Below are 21263 nucleotides of genomic sequence, written 5' to 3'. Positions count from 1 at the left end.
CGAAATATCGAGTCAAGTTGATTTTAGCATCCGGCAGCAAACCCGAAGAGACTTTCAAGGAGTGTAACTTGTTTATGAGCGTAATTTCTCCAAGATACTTATTGTACAAGACTTATTAGTGTTCCTAAAGTGGACTGTGAAACATGTGATGTTGCAGGCACATGTATGTAAAAGATCTTATCAGCAGCTTATGGCTTTACTAGCTTCGTGTGTTATGAATAAACGAAAAGCTAATGGCGTCCCAAGATTGGAAATTGACAGGTTATTTCGTAGAGCTGAGACTCTTAGTCAACTCACTATCTTCTTACAGTCTCGACTCAAAAACAACCTATTCGCGACCTGAGTGCTACATCAGCAATGGCACACGGACATCTTTACAAGACGTCAAGTTGATGAATCATTATAGAGTCTCAGTGTTCTTCCTTGATGCGGAAGGATACAGATAGGCCAGTCCCATGTGCTTTATTTCCAGTACAAATGACAACGTTAAACGTCATCTGCAGTAAGACAGAGGAGGGAAAGAATGAATCAATGTGGGAGAGCGTGTGCTGTACTGCACAACGACTGCGTTAGTCAGTTCATTTTTGGTCAAGATGAGTGCCTTACCCCCCGTGCCATGGGGTCATGTTTGACGAATTGGGAGCTGGGACATCGTCAAAGTATTGTTTCTGGCCATAAAGTCACGAACAACAATGAAGTGTGCACAGGTGTAATGTGGACGTGCAAAGGCCATTAATTTGTCTTGTCACGAAAGCGGGCGTTTGCTGGATTGCTTCAAGCAAACGACTTTGGAATTGTAGACAGCACTTTTTAGTGATAGCTCGATCTTGTGGAAAGAATTCATGGTGCTCTACAGCGTTAAAATCGAAGAACACAATGAGCATAACCACCACATTTGACCGCGCTTGTCAAAGTTTTTACGATTCTGGTGATCCAGAATGCTTCCACTCGGACGATATGGCCTTAGTTTTGACGTCATATCCGCAAACCCATGTTTCATCATTTGCGATTACATGTTTTAACAGCTATGAATCGTTGTTGACTTCATCTGGCAGATCCTAAACAACTGTTTGTATTCACTGCTGTTTCTGTCCGGATTTCAACAGCTTCGAACAAATTGCTTTCACACTTTTCATACACAAAAGAACCGAAAAATATCGTTACATGAACCAGCTGACTTTCCAGCATCTTAAATGACTTCTGTGACCATGACTTGGTGATCGTTCATAATCATTTCTTTCACCGTTTGCACGGTTTCATCGGCTGATTACCTTCGTTATCTTCAGCATCTTTATGGCAGTCTTCGAAACGCTTACACCACTCGTAAATCCATGTTTTACCCACAGCAAGTGGTTCAAATGGCTCTGAGCACTATGGGACTTAACAAAAAAAAAAAGAAAAAATGGCTCTGAGCACTATGGGACTTAACATCTGAGGTTATCAGTCCCCTAGAACTTAGAACTACTTAAACCTAACCAACCTGAGGACATCACACACATCCATGCCCGAGGCAGGATTCGAACCTGCGACCGTAGCAGTCGCGCGGTTTCAGACTGAAGCGCCTAGAACCGCTCGGCCACTCTGGCCGGATTACCCACAGCAGATTGACCAGAATCAGTAGGGAAGATCTCAGAAACTTGCTGCAATGCCGTTACGATGATAAAATTTAATACAAATTCTCTGATGCATTTTTAAACGAAATAAAGTTCCAACGACGTTAGGAAAACACATGTAATCTATACGATATCGCAGTGCCTGCGTTATTCTGATTACGATGCAAAGATCCTTTGGACATTCATGCATATTGACAACATACGGAGGTTTGTATCTGACCGTGAGTCAGCCAAATGGTAAGGCGACCTCTCGTGACAAGCTTGGAATGCGGGTTCGAGTTGCGGTCCGGCACTAATTTCCACTGTCGTCATTCCATTCTACAGATGATTATTGTCCTTATTCGCAACTGCGAACATATTTGATGTAAGTGTCCGATATGGCAAACACTGTACAGATACTTTTCATACGTGTTACCAGCTCAAAAATGAAAAAAAAATCATGCGAATCGGACTAACACATCACATGGAATTATAAAATTTCTGTTACTTTTTGAACACACCACACACGAAGATGAGTTGAGAAGTCCTTTGCTTTTCCTAGCTAAAATGAATGTAGATTCATTCTGACGATTTGGCATTAAGCCTTTTTCTTTATGTTACATGCATTAGTAATTGCTTGGCTGTAATATTGGTTTTTATTTTCCGGGTGAAGTGGACATGCCGCAAGAAAACAGAGAATTCACTGTGACAGAGACTCGATGACAGCTGGAATCCATTTAGGGTGACATTCGAAACCGGCGCCTATACAGCCACAATCGACCGGAAGAGGTGCGCTGGCTGCACAGGTTCATGTCCAGATGAAAGTCACAGAAGGTGTAGCAGTGTCCTCGGATGTCGCTCAAGAAGTAACTCCGCCACCCTCTTCTCTCCAAACAGCGCGAAACATCAGATGAAGAGGTGGCAACATACATGTTCATGTCAATTTTGAACGTTAACGATGGCGTTCCGCCTTATTTTTAGATTGTGGATGGAACGGCGGGGCGAGGATGTCACAGATACCAAGGGAATCGCAAAATGCTGCAGACTCTTGTGCTGAAAATTGCAGACCGTTATTGGACACTAACGTCGTGGGCAAGCCTCCAAGTGGAAATATTTTGGACAAGGCTGCGACGGAGATTATGTAAATGTTCCTCTGTGAAGGCATCGGAAACTACAGTATCATTGAAATAGTTTTCACAAGCCGGTACAGACGCTGCAAGTTGTTCCCAAAAACGTTGACAAATAGCGGGAATGCTGGCGACTTCAAAAGGCACCCGCAAGTATTGGTACAGTCCAAAAGTATTATTGAGAACTGACATGCGTTGTCACTCCACATCTTAAGAGAGTTGTAAACAGGCATAAGGCAAGTCAATTTTTGAGAAATATTCATCTCCTGATAAAATTTGCAAAGAGTTAGTCCGGGTACGGTATGGGGTATGTATCCACTTTAATAGACTGCACGTTCACAAAAACTTTAAAATCGTCGCAGAGGTGTAAAGAGGCCTGACAGTTTATTTACCAGAACTAAGGTGGTTAACCCTTCACTTGATGCAATAGGCTGACGAACAACGCCGGATTCCACGAGGCGATCTAATGCCCGAGTGACACTGGAACTGGAGAGGCCCAGATAAATGAGGCCGAGCTGAAGGTTTCATGGTAATGGACGCTTGAAAACTGTTGACGCAGTCAACTCCAGGAGATAACAAAGAAGAAACCTCAGAACATGACGCATCTAACTGTGTATACGACACTTGTTGAGATACTAAATTCACTTCACCTAAAACGGTAAAACCAAACAACTTAAAAGCATCTAATCCAAAAAGATTCTAGATACTTGTGTACACTACAACAGGAAAAGTTAGTGACCGGACTACTGACGTGAGCGTCACTGGGGCAGAGAATAGGAATCTGCTAACTTTCGTGACACGGAGAGAAGAAATTTTGGAAATTTGTGGTAGGTTCGTATGCGACCAAACTGCTGAGGTCGTATGTCCCTAGGCTTACACACTATCTAATTTAACTTAAACTAACTTACGCTAAGGACAACACACACACCCATGCCCCACGGAGGACTCGAACCTCCGATGGAGGGGGGGGGGGGGGAGAGGTGGAGCCGCGCGAACCGTGGCAAGGCATCTAAGACCGCGCGGCTACCTCGAGCGCTAAGGAGAGAAGAGGAGTGGAGCCCGAGGCCAAACGCCCAAGGCCATATAAGTTTGTAATGTTACCGTAACTCATGTACCCATCTGAATGTGCATAACTTTACGGAAAACCATAACATCAGTGAAAAGCTTGTTTGGCGCAACAGTATTACACGATACAATCTTTACATCCAGATCCGCTTCAGGATCGCCATACTGAATTTTTTCTTTACAAACAGAAGCAATGTGACCTTTTTTGTTGCAATTATGACAGGTAGCTCAGTGTTTTGGACAGTCTGGGCGCTGTTGGTTAATGAAACAATAAGGGCGGGACGGGAGCATGAAATGCGTATGTTGCTGTTTACTGGCCTGTTTACTTTGTTAGTGCGGCTGTTACACCGGAGTGACAGAGTGGTCGTGTGCGGACCACCGCAACCATGTCTCCCCCCTGCGAACTGTCTAAGCTGTTAAGCTGTGGAGGAGAGTGTTGGATTGCTGATATCTTACACCATGACCCAACCTGGTTACCTGCAGCTCGCGACACCTCGAACGACTGTGCAATAGTTAAAACCTCGGATATGGGTGGATTTTCACACTGCAGGACACACTCTCGGACCTCACGATCCGTAGCTAGACAAACTATAGCATCTCTCATCATCTGATCAGCATATGGCTCTTTATTCACATCGATCATAAAATGACAACGGCGACTTAATCCGCGGAGCTCAGCCGCTCATGCTCGGTAGGACTGATGTGGTTGCTTCCTACAGCGGTAAAACTCAACCGGAATGCAATAACAAGAGTGCGCTTAGGGCGGTATTTTAAAAGTACTTCTCACATTTGGTCAAACGTTAAAGAAGACAGATCTTGTAAATGGGCAACTTGACATGGAACTTAATACATTCTTAGCGATATCAATGAAAGGAAGAGTGCAAGACACAAAATAGCGTCAATGATCCCAAAAGCTTGAAACCTTGTCACAGATATTCCTTGTACGCGTCCCATTCCTCTATGGACTCATCGTACGTAGAAAAGGGAGGGAGACAAACGATGGGCGCCGCGGAGGGCAAATCAGCAGGCGACACAAACTGAGGAACATGCCGACTAGATTACACGAAAGCCAGGGACTGCTGGACCCTGTGGCCGAGCAGTTCTAGGCGCTTAGATCCGGGACCGCGCTGCTACTACAGTCGCAGATTCGAATCCTGCCTCGGGCATGGATGTGTGTGATGTCCTTAGGCTAATCAGGTTTAAGTAATTCTAAGTCTAGGGGACTGATCATCTTAGATGTTAAGTCCCTTAGTGCTAAGAGCCATTTGAACCATTTTTTAAAGCCAGTGACGGAATTATCTGGGTTTGATCGTCCAGAGCCTGTGATTCTGTGATTGATGGTGCAACGCCGTGACGAATGATTCTTTCTGTTCGGACAAGCAACGTAAAATGACCTTCGTAACACCATCATCACCCCCCTCCCCAAGAAGCAAGGACCTAGCCGTTGCTCGGGTGGCTTGCGTCCCTCAGCGATACCGTACCGTAGGTGCGACCACAACGGAGGGGTATCTGTTGAGAGGACAGACAAATGTGTGGTTGACGGGCAGCAGCCTTTTCAGTAGTTGCAGGGCCAACAGTCTGGATGACTGATCTGGCCTTCTAACACTAACCAAAACGGACTTGCTGTTCTGGTACTGCGAACGGCTGAAAGCAAGGGGAAACTACAGCCGTAATTTTTTTCCGAGGGCATGCAGCTTTACTGTATAGTTAAATGATGATGGCGTCCTCTTGGGTAAAATATTCAGGAGGTAAAATAGTCCCCCATTCGGATCTCAGGACGGGGACTACTCAGGAGGACGTCGTTACCAAAACAGAGAAAACTGGCGTTCTACGGATAGGAGCGTGGAATGTCAGATCCCGTAATCGGGCAGGTAGAAAATTTAAAAAGGGAAATGGATAGGTTAAAGTTAGATATAGTGGGAATTAGTGAAGTTCGGAGGCAGGAGGAACAAGACTTTTGGTCAGGTGAATACAGGGTTATAAATACCAAATCAAATAGGGATAATGCAGGAGTAGGTTTAATAATGAATAGGAAAATAGGAATGCGGGTAAGCTACTACAAACAGCATAGTGAACGCATTATTGTGGCCAAGACAGATACGAATCCCACGCCTACTACAGTAATACAAGTTTATATGCCAACTACCTCCGCAGATGATGAAGAGATTGATGAAATGTATGATGAGATAAAAGAAATTATTCACATATTGAAGTGAGATGATAATTTAATTGTCATGGGTGACTGGAACTCGATAGTAGGAAAAGGAAGAGAAGGAAGAGATGCATATGGAATAGGATTAAGGAATGAAAGAGGAAGCCGACTGGTAGAATTTTGCACAGAGCATAACTTAATCATAGCTAACACTTGGATCAAGAATCATAAAAGAAGGTTGTATACATGGAAGAATCCTGGAGAGATTAGAAGGTCTCAGATAGATTATATAATGGTAAGACAGAGATTCAGGAACCAAGTTTTAAATTGTAAGACATTTCCAGGGGCAGATGTGGACTCCCAGCACAATCTATTGCTTATGAACTGTAGATTAAAACTGAAGAAACTGCAAAAAGTTGGGAATTTGAGGAGATGGGACCTGGATTCTGTAGAAATGTTGGAACACGTGAGGCAATACTGACCCTACGATTTATCATAGAAGCTCGATTAAGAAAAGGCAAACCTACGTTTCTAGCATTTGTAGACTTAGAGAAAGCTTATTACCATGTTGATTGGAATACTCTCTTTCAAATTCTGAAGATGGTAGGGGTAAAATACAGGGAGCGAAAGGCTATTTACAATTTGTACAGAAACCAGATGGCAGTTATAAGAGTCGAGGGACATGAAAGGGAAGCAGTGGTTGGGAAGGGAGTGAGACAGGGTTGTAGCCTCTCCCCGATGTTATACAATCTGTATATTGAGCAAGCAGTAAAGGAAACAAAAGAAAAATTTGGAGTAGGAATTAAAATCCATGGAGAAGATATAAAAACTTTGAGGTTTGCCGATAACATTGTAATTCTGTCATAGACAGCAAAGGACCTGGAAGAGCAGCTGAACGGAATGGACAGTGTCTGGAAAGGAAGATATAAGATGAATATCAACAAAAACAAAGCAAAGATGGAATGTGGTCGAATTAAATCCGGTGATGCTGAGGGAATTAGATTAGGAAATGCGACGCTTAAAGCAGTAAAGGAGTTTTGCTATTTGGGGAGGAAAATAAATGATGATGGTCGAAGTAGAGAGGATATAAAATGTAGGCTGGCAAAGGCAAGTAAAGCGTATCTGAAGAAGAGAAATTTGTTAACATCGAGTATTGATTTAAGTGTCAGGAAGTCGTTTCTGAAAGTATTTGTATGTAGTGTAGCCATGTCTGGAAGTGAAACATGGACGATAAATAGTTTAGACAAGAAGAGAATAGAAGCTTTCGAAATGTGGTGCTACAGAAGAATGCTGAAGATTAGATGGGTAGATCACATAACTAATGAGGAGGTACTGAATAGAATTGGGGAGAAGGCGAGTTTGTGGCACAACTTGACTATAAGAAGGGATCGGTTGTTAGGACATGTTCTGATGCGTCAAGGGATCAGCAATTTAGTATTGGAGGGCAGCGTGGAAGGTAAAAATCGCAGAGGGAGACCAAGAGTTGAATACACTAAGCAGATTCAGACGGATGGCGGCTGCAGTAGGTACTGTGAGATGAAGAAGCTTGAACAGGATAGAGTAGCATGGAGAGCTGCATCAAACCAGTCTCAGGATTGAAGACCACAACAACACCATCGTGAGAATAAACGGAAGAGCAAACTCAACAGAAATCGCCGCGACAACAGGATTAGACTCGTCGCCAATAGTGTTGTTTTCAGGTACAAGTACCATACGTAGACAACGCAACTTTATTCCATAGAATCATTAACAACTTTTACACAATATTTAAGTAATTTAACTGAACATAACTTTATTTCACGGAAGCATTAACAAGTTGACCATAATATTTAAGTAACATTTAGCAGGAACTAGTTACGAACACAAAGAGCTGTAGCAATACACGTAGAGAACTGAGGCCGAGCACACACACACACATACAAGGCATTCTGAAAGTACGCGCACGCGTCACTGCAAAGACCATTTCTGAACACTGAGAAATCGTTAAAAGTTGCGAATGAGTGGTTTGCAGGACAATCGATACTTTTTCGTGGGTTAAAGAAGCTGGAACAAAGATTCCATGAATGTGTTGAGCTCAAGGAGGAATATGTTGGTGAATAAACAATTTTTTCAAACCCGTAACAACATTTTTCTCTTTATAAATCTAAGGACTCTTCCAAACCCTTGCGTAATTCTCTTGTCATACAAGCTTTTGCAGCTACTGCCAGTTTGCATATTATACCCTCTATACTTCGCCCATGTCAGCTATTTTGCTGTTCAAGTAAAAAAGAGTCTACTACAGTTCCTAATCTACTTCAGTCAGTATCGACTGATTTAATTGAAGTACATTCTCTGTATTTTACTGTGTTATCTTCGTCTTATAACTTTTTTAAGACACTGTGCATCTCGTTCAATAGATTTTTCAAGTCATTTTCATCTCTGACAGAATTACAATGTCACATGTATTTCTTCTACCTAAACTTCAGTTTCCTTTTTAAAGTTTCTACTTGGTTCTTTTAGTGGTTCCTCAGTGTTCACATTGAGTAACATGGGTAATAGATTACACTCCTGTTTCTTTCCCATGTCACAAACTGCTTCCCTTCCATGTCTTTCGACTCTTCTAAGCGCATTGTGATTTCTGTGTAAGTTGAACTTACACAAACTTCCGTTCCACGTATTTAGACCCTCTCAGCTCCAGATTTCAGAGTGTGTTCCCCACAGCATTGTCAGAAGCTCTTCTCCGATGTGGTGAATACGAGTGGTGTGTGCGTGTTGCAGGCAAGGGCGTCAGCATCTGGGACTACATGCTGCACTCCCAACCCAACCTGACCGCCGACGGCCAGAACGGCGACGTGGCGGCCGACTCCTACCACCATTTCAGCGAGGACGTGCAGGCGCTGGTCGGACTCAACGTGAGTGCCTGCGACCGCTCTGTGAAGCACTGAGGAGTTCGTGGCCGGGGGGCACTTCCCGTTCCACTGCGCACGCTGCAATTAGTCTGCTCTGTTCTCCGCTGTTCCTGCGGGACTGATACGTCTGGACTCTCCGAACACTCCTATATTTCTCACTTCAAAACTTTGCAAGAAGGCTTTGCGGCCTTTTTGGCGTCTCCCTTTAAGCGTCAGCGAGTCCAGGTCTCTCGGCATCGTCGTGGAACTCTCCCACGGTTGAAGCAAATCTGTGGTCACTAGTGCTGCCCTCCTTTGCATTTAAACGTCCCCTTAGAAAAATTATACATGACTGTGCTTAAACTGACACACAATATTTTTTAGCGAAACTCAATCTGACTTTCAATAATCCCTACAAGAGAATGGCCCTGACTAAATTAACCTATACGTTTCACAAATCACTTACCTCACAAAAATCTTCGTTACTCGAACTAATGCAATACAGCGAGCGTCACTACTGCCAGCTAAATAAAAGATTCAAAGTACTCAAGGCACTAGCTACTGGTACGCATAGTGAGCAAAAGAAAGATTTTGATAGAGAACAAACAATGTATTTACCTTAATAGTGTTCAAAAGTCATAATATATGTATCAGTCCATGATATCCAATATTACAAATTTACTCTTTCTGATGGACACACGTCCAGATCGTCCGCTCTCAAAATTCCGCCATCTCACTTCCCCACATCCACCACTGCTGGCGGCTCACCTCCAACTGCGCAACACTATGCGCTGTTAACAGCCAACTGCCCAACGCTACAATAGCGAATATTGCAACAATGCCGACCAGCCTCAGACTGCACACAGCACAGCCAGTGATTTTCATACAGAGCGCTACGTGGCGTTACCAATAAAAAAACATATACAGCCTACTTACAGCATGTCTTTGTTTCTCTGTGATAGTCCCACTTGGTATAGGTGCCATACTCTTGAGTAGATTGAATATATGTATTGAAATCTTTCCAGTTGTGTCTGTGATCTTGCAGTCATGGATATTATTTTTCTGAGTTTCGCCAAGTCCACAATTTTACATTACAGAACATTTAAAGCACGTAGCCAAACATTGCATCATTTTGAATTCTTGTCAAAAACTGACTGGACAATCTATACAACTTTTTTGTTATAGTATTTCGTTATAGATGATAAGTGTATCATGTGTAAAAAATTTTATACCTCGTCATTAATGTAAAACATGGACAGCGATGCACCAAATAAGTCAATTTTCCAATTATAGTACACTTTCCCAGTGGTACATTAGCAATTTCCTGACCATATACATGAGTGTCTTAAGCTATTTCTTTATTGAGATTTAACTATTTTCAGCCCCCCCCCCCTCTCTCTCTCTCTCTCTCTCTCACACACACACACACATACACACAAACACACACAAAATCTCTCTCTCTCTCTCTCTCTCTCTCTCTCTCCCTCGCTCACTCTCTCAGTTTTACTCCCCTTCTTTCTCTCTATCAATCACACACACACACACACACACACACACACACACACATATGTATACATATATATATATATATATATATATATATATATATATATATATATATGCGCCCATATATATAGATATATATACACACATATATATATATATATATACTATTACTAAGTTGTGTAATTTTCCAGGTTGAATTAGGGTCTGAATGTTAAAGGTACCAATGTACATGGGAACCTTGGGACGAAGTTTGCTTGAGAACTCTGATCGTGATGGCCCGGGTTCCCCAGAAACCCAGTTGTCGTCTGTCGACGAGTGGTTTGGTTACCACCTGGGATAATTCTGTCATTACTCTCACGAATCATGATAGCTTGTAAGTTTTGGTCCAGTGTTTCCACTGGGTGTTTAGAACCAGGGATTGTCAGTTCCTGGAGCATATAATACAGCCGCACCTACTAGATGGACAGACGCTGACCTCGCTGCCGCTCGACTCGAGTACAGACGCATTGAGGAATTGGAATGTGAGATTTTTTTTCAAGGTTTTCTCCTATAGATCCGCCGTGTTCTGCCTTAACAGGGTCACCTCGTGTAGGATGTGGCTCTTCACCACGCACGGACGGTCTTGGACGTAGCTTCCTCAGAGGCAAAGGTCTTGCATACCTCCTCAGCTCATCCCTGGGGTGGTGAGGACCAGTACTGAGTCAACCCCAAGCAAAGGTGCTACCTCTACCAACCACCTTAGTAACAGAGCTAGACCAACAAAAACTTAAGATCTTAGCGTTACAAGAAACTAGATTCACGGATGAAAATACAATAGACTATGGAAACTATCGCATCTTCAAGAGCAAGACTGACAAACGAATTGCCAATGGTGCGCCACTCCCGGGCATGGCATTTGCGGTGCACAGAAATATATTAGGCTCAATTAGAGAGGTCTCTTCCATAAATAATCGCCTCATGACCATGCGTATCCAGTGCGCCAACAAGAAATACACATTGATATATGTTCATGAACCCACAAACATAGACAACAAAAAACGCCAACTACAAACTGAAAAATTCTGGACTAAACTTGAAGATGTCATGGCCAAAATTCCCCGGGATGATATCAAAATTTTAATGGGAGATTTCAATGCACAAATTGGCAGAGAGAAAGAACACCAAAAAACTGTAGGAAAATATCCAGCACACAGATTCACCAACAGAAACGGACTGAGATTTATTGAACTATGCGAACAAAATAATCTAAAAATAATGTCTACATCTTTGAGAAAAAAACCTAGAAAACAAAAGACCTGGAGGTCCCCCATACAAGAGATCGGCGAATATCAGATTGACCACATTGCCATCTCCTATTTCGTACAGAAAGAGATCCATGATGTCCAAGTCCGCAGATGGGCGAACATTGACTCAGACCACTACTTAACACGCATTAAAGTGAAATTCACCCCAAAAAAATTCTATCCGAAGAAAACACACATGATGAAATTTGACACACGAACAATCAAAGAAACCAATCTGAAGGAGGAGTGCGAAAAGGAACCAGCTGACTCTTGGGAAAAATTTCGAACAAAAATTACAAAGAAGGCAAAAGAACTGATCCCATTAAAAAGAACACAAAACACCCCTGGTGAATACCAAGCTGGCTTTCGCCCTCACCGATCCTGTGCAGAACAAATTTTAAATTTGAAGACAACACTAAAATACAAAGCAGTCAGAAACAGTCCGATCATTTGTTCCTTTATTGATTTCGCAAAGGCTTATGATTCAATCGATACGCAATCTCTCTTTATTATCCTTGAGGAGCTAGGACTCGATCCGAAAACCCTAAACCTTATCAAAGAAACGCTCACAAACACAACTTCTAAAATAAAATTCCTGGGTGAAATATCAGAGCCCTTCCTGATCAAAACCGGCGTCAGACAAGGTGACGGCTTGTCTCCACTCCTCTTCAACCTTGTCTTAGACAAAGTCATCCGAGAATGGGAAAAAGAACTGAAGAATCAAAATTACTGGAAGCCTATACAACTAGGAAGATCTAAAGATGGTATTAAAATTTCATGTCTGGCATTTGCAGATGACGTGGCCATTCTAGCAGAAAACGAGACCACAGCAATTAAACAGATAGACATTCTCAAAGAATGCGCCGAAAAAGTTGGGCTCCAAATTTCCTTCCAAAAAACCAAATTCATCTGCTCAAAATTTGAAACTCAAAAACTGACTACAAAATATGGACAAATTGAGAGAGTTCCATTCTTTAAATACTTAGGCGAGGTCCTAGAACCCACAGGGGGAGAGAAAACTGCACAAAAAGTTCGACTGCAAAAACTGAAAAGAGCATACTGGAAAACCCACAACATCTACAATAAAAAGTGTCTCTCCATTCACTCGAAAATACGACACTACAATACAGTAATCAAGCCCGAAGCACTATATGCCAGCGAAAAACTCACACTCCATAGAAAAGGCGACCTGGAAGGCATCCTGAAAGAGGAACGCAAAATTATCGGAAAGATTCTTGGCCCAAAAAGAACGGAAGATGGATACAGGTTACAGTCTCGGAAAACTACAGAAAAATTATCTAACCTCGCCGCATACATCCGGAAAAGAATACTAAAATTTTACGGTCATATCCACAGACTCCCAACACCCAGACTCTCCCACAAAATTTTAATATACATTGAAAAATTGAAAACCATACCCTGGATACAAGAAACCAAAACAGATCTAGCAAATGCACAAATAAATTCTTCAGAAGTTATAAACAGAAATGTATACAGGAAAAAAATCAATTGTAGGAAAGTACAACCCGAGAATGAAGTTTGCAAGAGACAGCGGACAAAATGGACAGAGGAAAGAAAGAGAATTCATGGTGAAAGAATGAGAGAAGTTTGGAGAATTAAAAAATTGTATCGGAAAAGCTTTGCGTGATCCGTATGGGTCCAATCGCACATAATAATAATAATATATATATATACTATAACGATACACGTTCCATCACTCTCCTATAGAGTAGAAAGAGTAGTCAAAAATATGTTTCCACTTTGTTTTCCAAGAAATTCACGTGAGTAAGTAAGTGGACTCCTTACTATGCCGCGCTATAGCTGGGTGAAGGAGAACGTAAGTCATTTCTCCTTCTAGTATCTGTATTATTAATGTTATCTTTGTTGCTGAAAAGCGATCGTCGACATTTTGATATAAGAAATCTAATATTATTCCTAACAAACAAGTCACCAACCTTAGACATTTATTTTAATCTGGAACATGTAGCTTCCAGTTCAAGGTCTTATTAATACCCACGGCTAAGAACTTAATATATACTGTTTCATTTATTGATTGACCAACATGGATTATTTCTAATAATGTAGTCTCAACCTCCGCAGTACATTTATTACGTTTTATGTAAGGTCAGTGATGGTCGTTTACAGTTTTTGTTAATAACTGTCAAGAAACATTTGTTTCCATTTTGACGTGTTGAAGTTTATCTGTTAGGTTTCGCCGCAGTTCCGTTTTCATCCGACGTAAGTGTCTCACTCATAAGGCACATTAAATACTTAGTGAGGGTTATTGTGTTACCGCACTTTCGTGGTATCTGTTTTGATCTTGCAGTGTTCATTACAAGTAACATAAATGTAAGACAACAATAGTTTACGTGAGCAAACGACTGCGATAGTGTGTATCAGTTCTTCGTGAGAGATTCAAAAGCAGAAACTGTGAGTCAACGTGAAGCATCCATTTCGGAATTTTATCGAGTCACATGCAAGGAAAATTAATGCAAGCTCTGGTTACCTTTACGCATAGTCCTCCTAGTTAATGTGTGGCGGGTAGGACGCTGAACTCGAGGCTTGGCAGCCCCTCAGTCCCGCATAGAAGAGAGATTTTAGTCCTTGCAAGACGGCTGCAGCTCCATCCAGTCCGCTATCAAACCGAATATCGGGCATCTTTACCGGTGACAAGAGGCGCCCCCGGGGCAGCTGGGCTTGCCACCCTCCCCCTCCCCCTCCCCCTCCTAGTGCCGCGGCTAGTGAAAGACCGCATTCCACCAGCAGTCAGGCCAGAAGCCGACCACGGGTTGAGCGCCACGGACACTGACGCTTTATCTCTGAACTAGTAACCAAATATTACTGACATGGAGATAAGTACCTTTCTCCATTTCAAGCTCCAAACATCAATTTCCAAAAGTCAGCTGCCCATATGTGTCCTCACAATCCTGTTCCTTCTGACCATCAGACCCGTCTACGTGATCACCGTCACGACATTGAGGTTACCTGCGTTAACATAACCTGCATTCTTGCTCGCATGTTAATGAAGAAACGAGGGACACCTACAGATGATATTACAATAGAAATGGCTCAAGCAGAAGGAAACGAAGTACTAGAGGCACATGCCAAATTATTCACAGTATGTCAGTGGACTAAACAATGCTGCAGTTGTTCTCTTTCACTTAACTGGAGAAGGGCAAGAGATAACAAACTGTAAATCCATCAGCGTCCTCTACCACCTGCTACCAACTGCTAAGAGAGATAATCGATTTTAGATGATCAAGCATGCGTTAGGCTCGGAGCACTATGGGACTTAACAGCTGAGGTCATCAGTCCCCTAGACATAGAACTACTTAAACCTAACTAACCTAAGGACATCACACACATCCATGCCCGAGGCAGGATTCGAACCTGCGACCGTAGCGGTCGTGCGGTTCCAGACTGTAGCGCCTAGAACCGCTCGGCCACCATGGCCGGCCAAGCATGCGGTAGACGTGGCCCAGTTGCAAAGAGATGAATGAAAGTCCAGGACGAAACGGAGACTACAGATTATCAAATTACCTGCGAATGGTAGATTTCTAGAAAATATTTGACTCAATTTCAAAAAATCTGTACCCACGCCTTTCATAAACAAGGCGATGATCGAACCTCTTCTGATACACTGATGAATTTATACAAGAATGTTGTAGCTTCCAACAGGCCTTCATCAAGTTACCGGAAAATAGAATTTTAAGTGGCGTCAGGTTAGAAGATTTCATGTGATCAAAGCCGTTCTCAGCAATCATGGAGGAAGTTTTCAGATCCTTAGACTCAGGAAACTAAGAAGGGATACGTGTTGATGGAACATATTTGAACCACTTTCCTTTTGCTGATGGATTGTGCTGTAGACCTCTAGTTCAGATGAACTTCAGCAAGGAAAGAAAAATCTTAATAGAACACTCTCCTGAAGATAGCTGGACGTTTGCCAGCCGAAATATTGTTGCAAGAAGCCAACATGATCCGGCTGCAATCCCGAAACCGCATCGAAAGTTCAGTACGCCGGGGAAACGTCAAAAATCACGCTTAATAGAACAAGCTTGAAAATAAGCTTGAAAATTAATTACAGTAAAATAAAAAATGTATAACCAAAGTAAAAGTGAAAATCGTATAAATTAACAGTCAAGACACAGAGCGGAGTGTTAGTCTTTACATCTGCTGTAGTTGAAGGCAATCACTAGATAAACAGGAACATAAATCAAAAGAAGAGCAAAAAGTTAATGATAACGCGCAAGACCGTAGTGCCTGGAAAAGCCTAGGGGAATCCTTTATCCAGCAGTGGTTTTCAAATGGCCGTTGTTAATGGCGATATTGATAATGAACATAGTATAACGTTAATTTCGTGACGCGTATCTTCTCGGTACGGTAAACTTTACAGCCATTGTTGTGTTAGAGTGTCTCGCTGTGGTAATTACAGTTGACATCTTAAGAATACTGTTCACAGCGGTATATAGATTTTCACACTTGATCACACCAAAACACACACACACACAATGTATACACAAACAGATCACAGATACTTCAAATGTTACACTCGAAAGTTGGCAATAACATTCAATCTTTAGCAATAACATCCGACAGTCGGCAACACAAACCAAAGCATTGTATCAAAACAAGTGTTCAGTTCCTAGCGCTGTGAAATGTGAGAAAAAACCGCAAGTGGCATTTATAAGAAAAGGAACGGCACCAAAAATGGAACAGAAGCGTAATATGTAGAAAATCGTCCACGCAACCTGTAAGTACAGTTCCAAATATTACTACATAATAGCAAAAAGCAACCACCAGAACTGTTTATAACCTATAGGTACATTGCCCAAAATGTAAACTAAATAGTAAAAATAATGACATATTCCAGGCCACTAAAGATGGCTTGCACAGAATAAAGGCGAAACGCGTATGGCATGAAAATTGTGTTTCATTCAGTTGTAGTCAGACGGTTCAAAAAGTTACTCAGGAAGAGACGCCTACAAAATTTGAAGGCGGTAGATGCTTCAGTGTCGTGGTGGGTCACATGGGTAACATGATCCACCCATTCCTGGAACTGTCAGGGTGTTCAAAAATGGCGAGTTGGCTGTAAAGCGTTGAGTCTGCCCTACGAAACATCCATCATGGCAGATGTCTTCTGGGCACTATTCTGTCTGACTGGTAAATTCAGACTGGGAAGTGGTCACTTGAGTGCAAATCATCAGTCATTTCCCATTGGGCGGTGTTTGTGAGAGCTGGGCAGTATACCGAGAGATCTGTGGCAGTGAACGACCATGAACCAGTGCTGAAGTGTGTATTCCGCCCAATATTCAGCAAACGTGCATACAAGGACAACAGAAGGCTCTCAGTCGCTCTACCCCTGGGCCAGGTGGTTGCAGAGCCCCAAAGCACATTTTGTGCATTAAAATCGTCACACAGGATAAAGTGGAGGGGAAAATGAGTAAGGAGGTCATAGAGAGCTTCTTCGTAACACCTGATGTGGCGGCGTGCACAGAGAATATTTTATCGACTGACGACACACATGTATCGATACAGCGACTGCTTGCAGCCTGGTTGTGAGGGAGAGAAGGGAGGACAGGTAGGCGTTGTTGACGAAAATTGCCACTCCTTCTTTAGGTCTGTCTCCACTGATGTCGTTCTTCTTTTGAAGAATGTAGCCACGTATCTCTTGAGCGTCAGAAATTTGAAATATGTATAAATTTGAAATATGTATCTTTAAGACAGAGACAAATCGGTCTATCCTCAGTTAACAGACGTAGTTCTTCCACATGTGTCCCGAAGCCACTCAAGTTCTACTGCAGGATGGAAGACTGTTGATCGGTGAGATTCTTTATCCCTCGCCTTCTCGTTCTGTTATGGTGGCAAGACTGCAGCGGAAGCAGGTCACTTGAGGGACTCTGTGGTTCCCTCTGGCAAACGTTGACGTCAATATTGAGAATGGTATAGTCATTGTGAGATCAACCAGAGAGCAATAAGGTCGAAAAGTCCAATGAGTTTGGAGCAAATCACTTTGGCCATTCAGTTTTCATCTCCAGCTTGGAGTTTGGGAACGGTGGCAAGGTCGATGTACCAGAAACACACTGCCAGATCTCTTCTGATATCTACGGTGACGGTTTGCTGTCTAGACCCACTTTATATTCGGCAACTTTCAACATTTATGCGATAGGAAGACTGTGGCACCAGCAACGCCGGCTGGCAGCTGCATTTACCGGTGCAGGTAGATGTGCCCTGCTCAACTGTCAAAGACTGGGAACTAAAACTGACATCCTGGGCAGGCTACTTCAACGTTGAGGCAAAAGACTTAACAAAACTTGGTGGCTGCGTGGCCTTCAATTCCTTCTTTGTGACAGAGTCTGAGACACGTCGCGTGACTTTAATTTCCAGAATCTCCTTTTGTTCAGCGAAAGCAGGACAGTCCCTGCTCCAAATCGGATGGGCCTGCAAACAGTTAACACAGCTGGATGGGATAGTGCACTGGAATCCTTGATCGTATGTTGTGCTACCACATTGTCCACACGTATCCTGGCTGTGGCTGAAGTAATGGCACTTGAAGCAGCGCACTGGATTTGGGATATAAAGTCTAATCTTATGGCGGAGAAAGCCTGATGCAATATGCCCAGGAAATTTCGGCAGACAAAATGTCAGAGCCGGCCGGAGTGGCCGTGCGGTTCTAGGCGCTACAGTCTGGTGCCGAGCGACCGCTACGGTCGCAGGTTCGAATCCTGCCTCGGGCATGGATGTGTGTGATGTCCTTAGGTTCGTTAGGTTTAACTAGTTCTAAGTTCTAGGGGACTAATGACCTTAGAAGTTGAGTCCCATAGTGCTCAGAGCCATTTGAACCATTAAATATTTCCAAGTCTAAATTGTCTATACTTATCGGAATACACACCTTTCACTTATTGACACTGCTAATGTAATTTATGTGATGGTTGATGAGCTTAATTCGACGTTCGTACCATCCATTCAGAGCCATTTCCAGAATGTCAGAATAAATGAGACTGGCTTTTGAAGTTCACCATCAAACCTTTTCATAACGTTCTGGACTTCAGTCACTATTGCACTTTTTTAACCCTGTTGCAGTTCTTGTATATCCATATCCATAATGTCCCGACATGTGGAAACACTTTTAACACTATTTAACCCAATGTGCAGCTCACTGTTGGTGGGATTTTCTCCAAGCAGCTTGGTATTCAACAGCTTATGTACTTGGGGAACCTTCACAGCCTCCAGCTGGAGAGTACCATTCCAAAGCCTCTTGATACATTTGAGTTGACCTGCAAGTCACTCGAAAGCTTTATGGATATAGAATAGCGATAATTTTTCAAAATAACCACCGACACGTTTCATGACAACAAAGATGTTATCTATCACAGGATGTGTATGTCAATTTTAATACCGTCGTTGTAAGTCTGAGATGACTGAGGTGGACTAACCACAAGAGACCTCTTCAGATTCTGGGTGTTAATACTACCAAATGGCCCACCCGAACCACTCGGAGTACAAACATTTGTTTTCATGGTGTTCCTACGAGCAGCTAGGGAAGAATGTCCACCCACACAGAGCCCTGCTTGCCTGAATAAGCCCTATACAACCGAGGTGCGGCAGGCTCCTCAGAGGTTGCGCACTAGCGACTGTTCCTCCTTCAAAGCCACGCGTCCCATCATCATGCAGCACAACATGAAAGCGAGGTTTTTTTTATAGAGGTTCCACCGTTCTCGCGACCCGGGCAGTTGAGCCAAGATCTCTGATCCCTCTGACACACATCGTCCTACCACGGCGCCACCCGGTGGTCGCTGAACCACACCCGGAGCTTATGGTAACAGAGGACTGCCGTTGTTCATCAGTACCCAACTCAGGAACCCCACGGCCGCCAAGCTCGTACCAAGAAAATGAGTGCTGAGCCCCTGTAAGGCTGAAACTGCCATGTGACCACACAGCTTATAGCAAAATTAATGCTATGAGGATCTTCCTCGTGACTATAATTACTTAGCTTGGAGTCGGAAAGATCTATCACTGAATTACTTCGTTAAACCAATAGAAATATGACTGTGATTAATTACCTTCATTCACTTGTAAATTACTCGTGGGCAGAGCGGTATATTTACTATTAATGAACTGTAATAATAGTGTACAACTGAAGTATTTGATTATTCACACAATGACTCATCAATATTTCAGAAACAGGTGCCGAAAAGACAGTGCTGCACCGGCGTGTACAGCTTAGGAAGGGCAACATAGTGACAGGAACACTGAATACAGTCACTATTGGGGCCTGCTCAAAAGTGAATTTTTATATAAAACGGACGTTATTAACGTTCTCCATATTTATTACTCATGAGTACGTATTTGTTTCTCAACATAGTCACCCTGGCGACAAACACATTTCTGGCAATAAGAGAGCGGTTTGTTATACCGTCACTGTAGAATGTCTCATTTTGTTGACGGAGCCACAACCTCACTTCGGCTTGAACCGCTTCATCGGTATGTCAGAGGTCTTCTTTATGTTTTGGAAACAGAAGAAAATCGATGGGACCAAGTCTGAACTGTATGGAGAATCAGTCACAGTGAACTAAAGGCGACTGATTGTTGCAGATGTCGCAGCACTTATGTGTGTTCTCACATTGTCATTATGAAAGAGAGAGTGCCCCAATTGTTGACGATCTTTTCGAATTCGAAACTCAATAACAGCACGCTGTTCCTCATACATATAGTTACGTTGCACATTGTCATGTGGAATGTTAACAACGTTTGTTTTATTTAAAAAGCTTTAAGAGTTTTCAATTTAAAAAATTGGGAGTTTAACGTTTCCCTAGTATATTGTTTCGTCTGTGGAGACAACACAGTAAAAATCACATGGATTCTTAGTACACATAACATTAATTGAAGTTCTGACAGAAAGCTTCAAAATATATATTCTCTACATAAGTGTTCAACAAAGACATGAAGCTATTAATACAGAAGACAACCTAATCATAATACAGAAGACGACGATAAGATTGAAAACCGAATGCGTTGTGCAAATCAGCTTCCATCTTACGAAAAACGACTTGAGCCGTTGTGATGCACGCGCGTGAATACCACGTTACATTAAGAATCAGTGCAATTCCTGGGGGTATTTTGGTCCCATCATTACAACTACAAGGAAACGAGTGTTTTCTTTTATTTTTTCACCACACGCGTTTCGTTTTATTGAGGTAAAGTATCATCAGCAGCTTGTAGTTAAAGATATTTACAGCCTGATTTGTTTTTAAGATCAAAAACGAGTTCGTTAACAATCTGTTGGATTTTACTTAGGGATATTCTTGCCTTATTTCTCGTCTACATCAGGAAATGCCTTCTACTAGCACGTCTTTGGTGTCTTTCTTCATTATACACATGCTTCAAGCCTAATTTTCCGTTGTTTTGCAGAACTGTGCTTTACTTACGTTTCACACAGCACACTTTTTCGTACACCACTGTTTATTGATTATTTATATACTTTGAAGTGTGCATTGTCCTTAGTAGTGTTGCCAACTTAGCTCTACCATTAGTTTGTCTTTGACCTATACTTTTTTTAGTTACTTGTATGTGTGTTATTCTATTTATTTAAGTTTCTATGTATTTATATACTGTACAAGAGTAATGAAGGAATAGGGATGGAGTGTTAATTAATAGATTGGGTAGGGAGAAGT

At 42.4% G+C, this 21263-nt stretch overlaps 1 protein-coding gene across 1 annotated transcript in view; it reads left to right on the top strand.

Moving 5' to 3' along the window:
• LOC126413257 (myrosinase 1-like) overlaps nt 1-21263 on the top strand; it is a 109373-nt gene that overhangs the window by 29504 nt on the left and 58606 nt on the right. The window contains exon 3 of the mRNA XM_050083158.1: nt 8694-8827. Coding sequence (XP_049939115.1) covers nt 8694-8827 — 134 coding nt within the window. The remainder of the gene's footprint in view (nt 1-8693; nt 8828-21263) is intronic.

Source organism: Schistocerca serialis, chromosome 7, assembly GCF_023864345.2.
Source record: "Schistocerca serialis cubense isolate TAMUIC-IGC-003099 chromosome 7, iqSchSeri2.2, whole genome shotgun sequence".
NCBI classification, from domain to species: Eukaryota; Metazoa; Arthropoda; class Insecta; order Orthoptera; family Acrididae; genus Schistocerca; species Schistocerca serialis.
The sequence above is the reverse complement of the archived record's forward strand: the minus strand, read 5'-3'. Positions and strand labels throughout refer to the sequence as shown.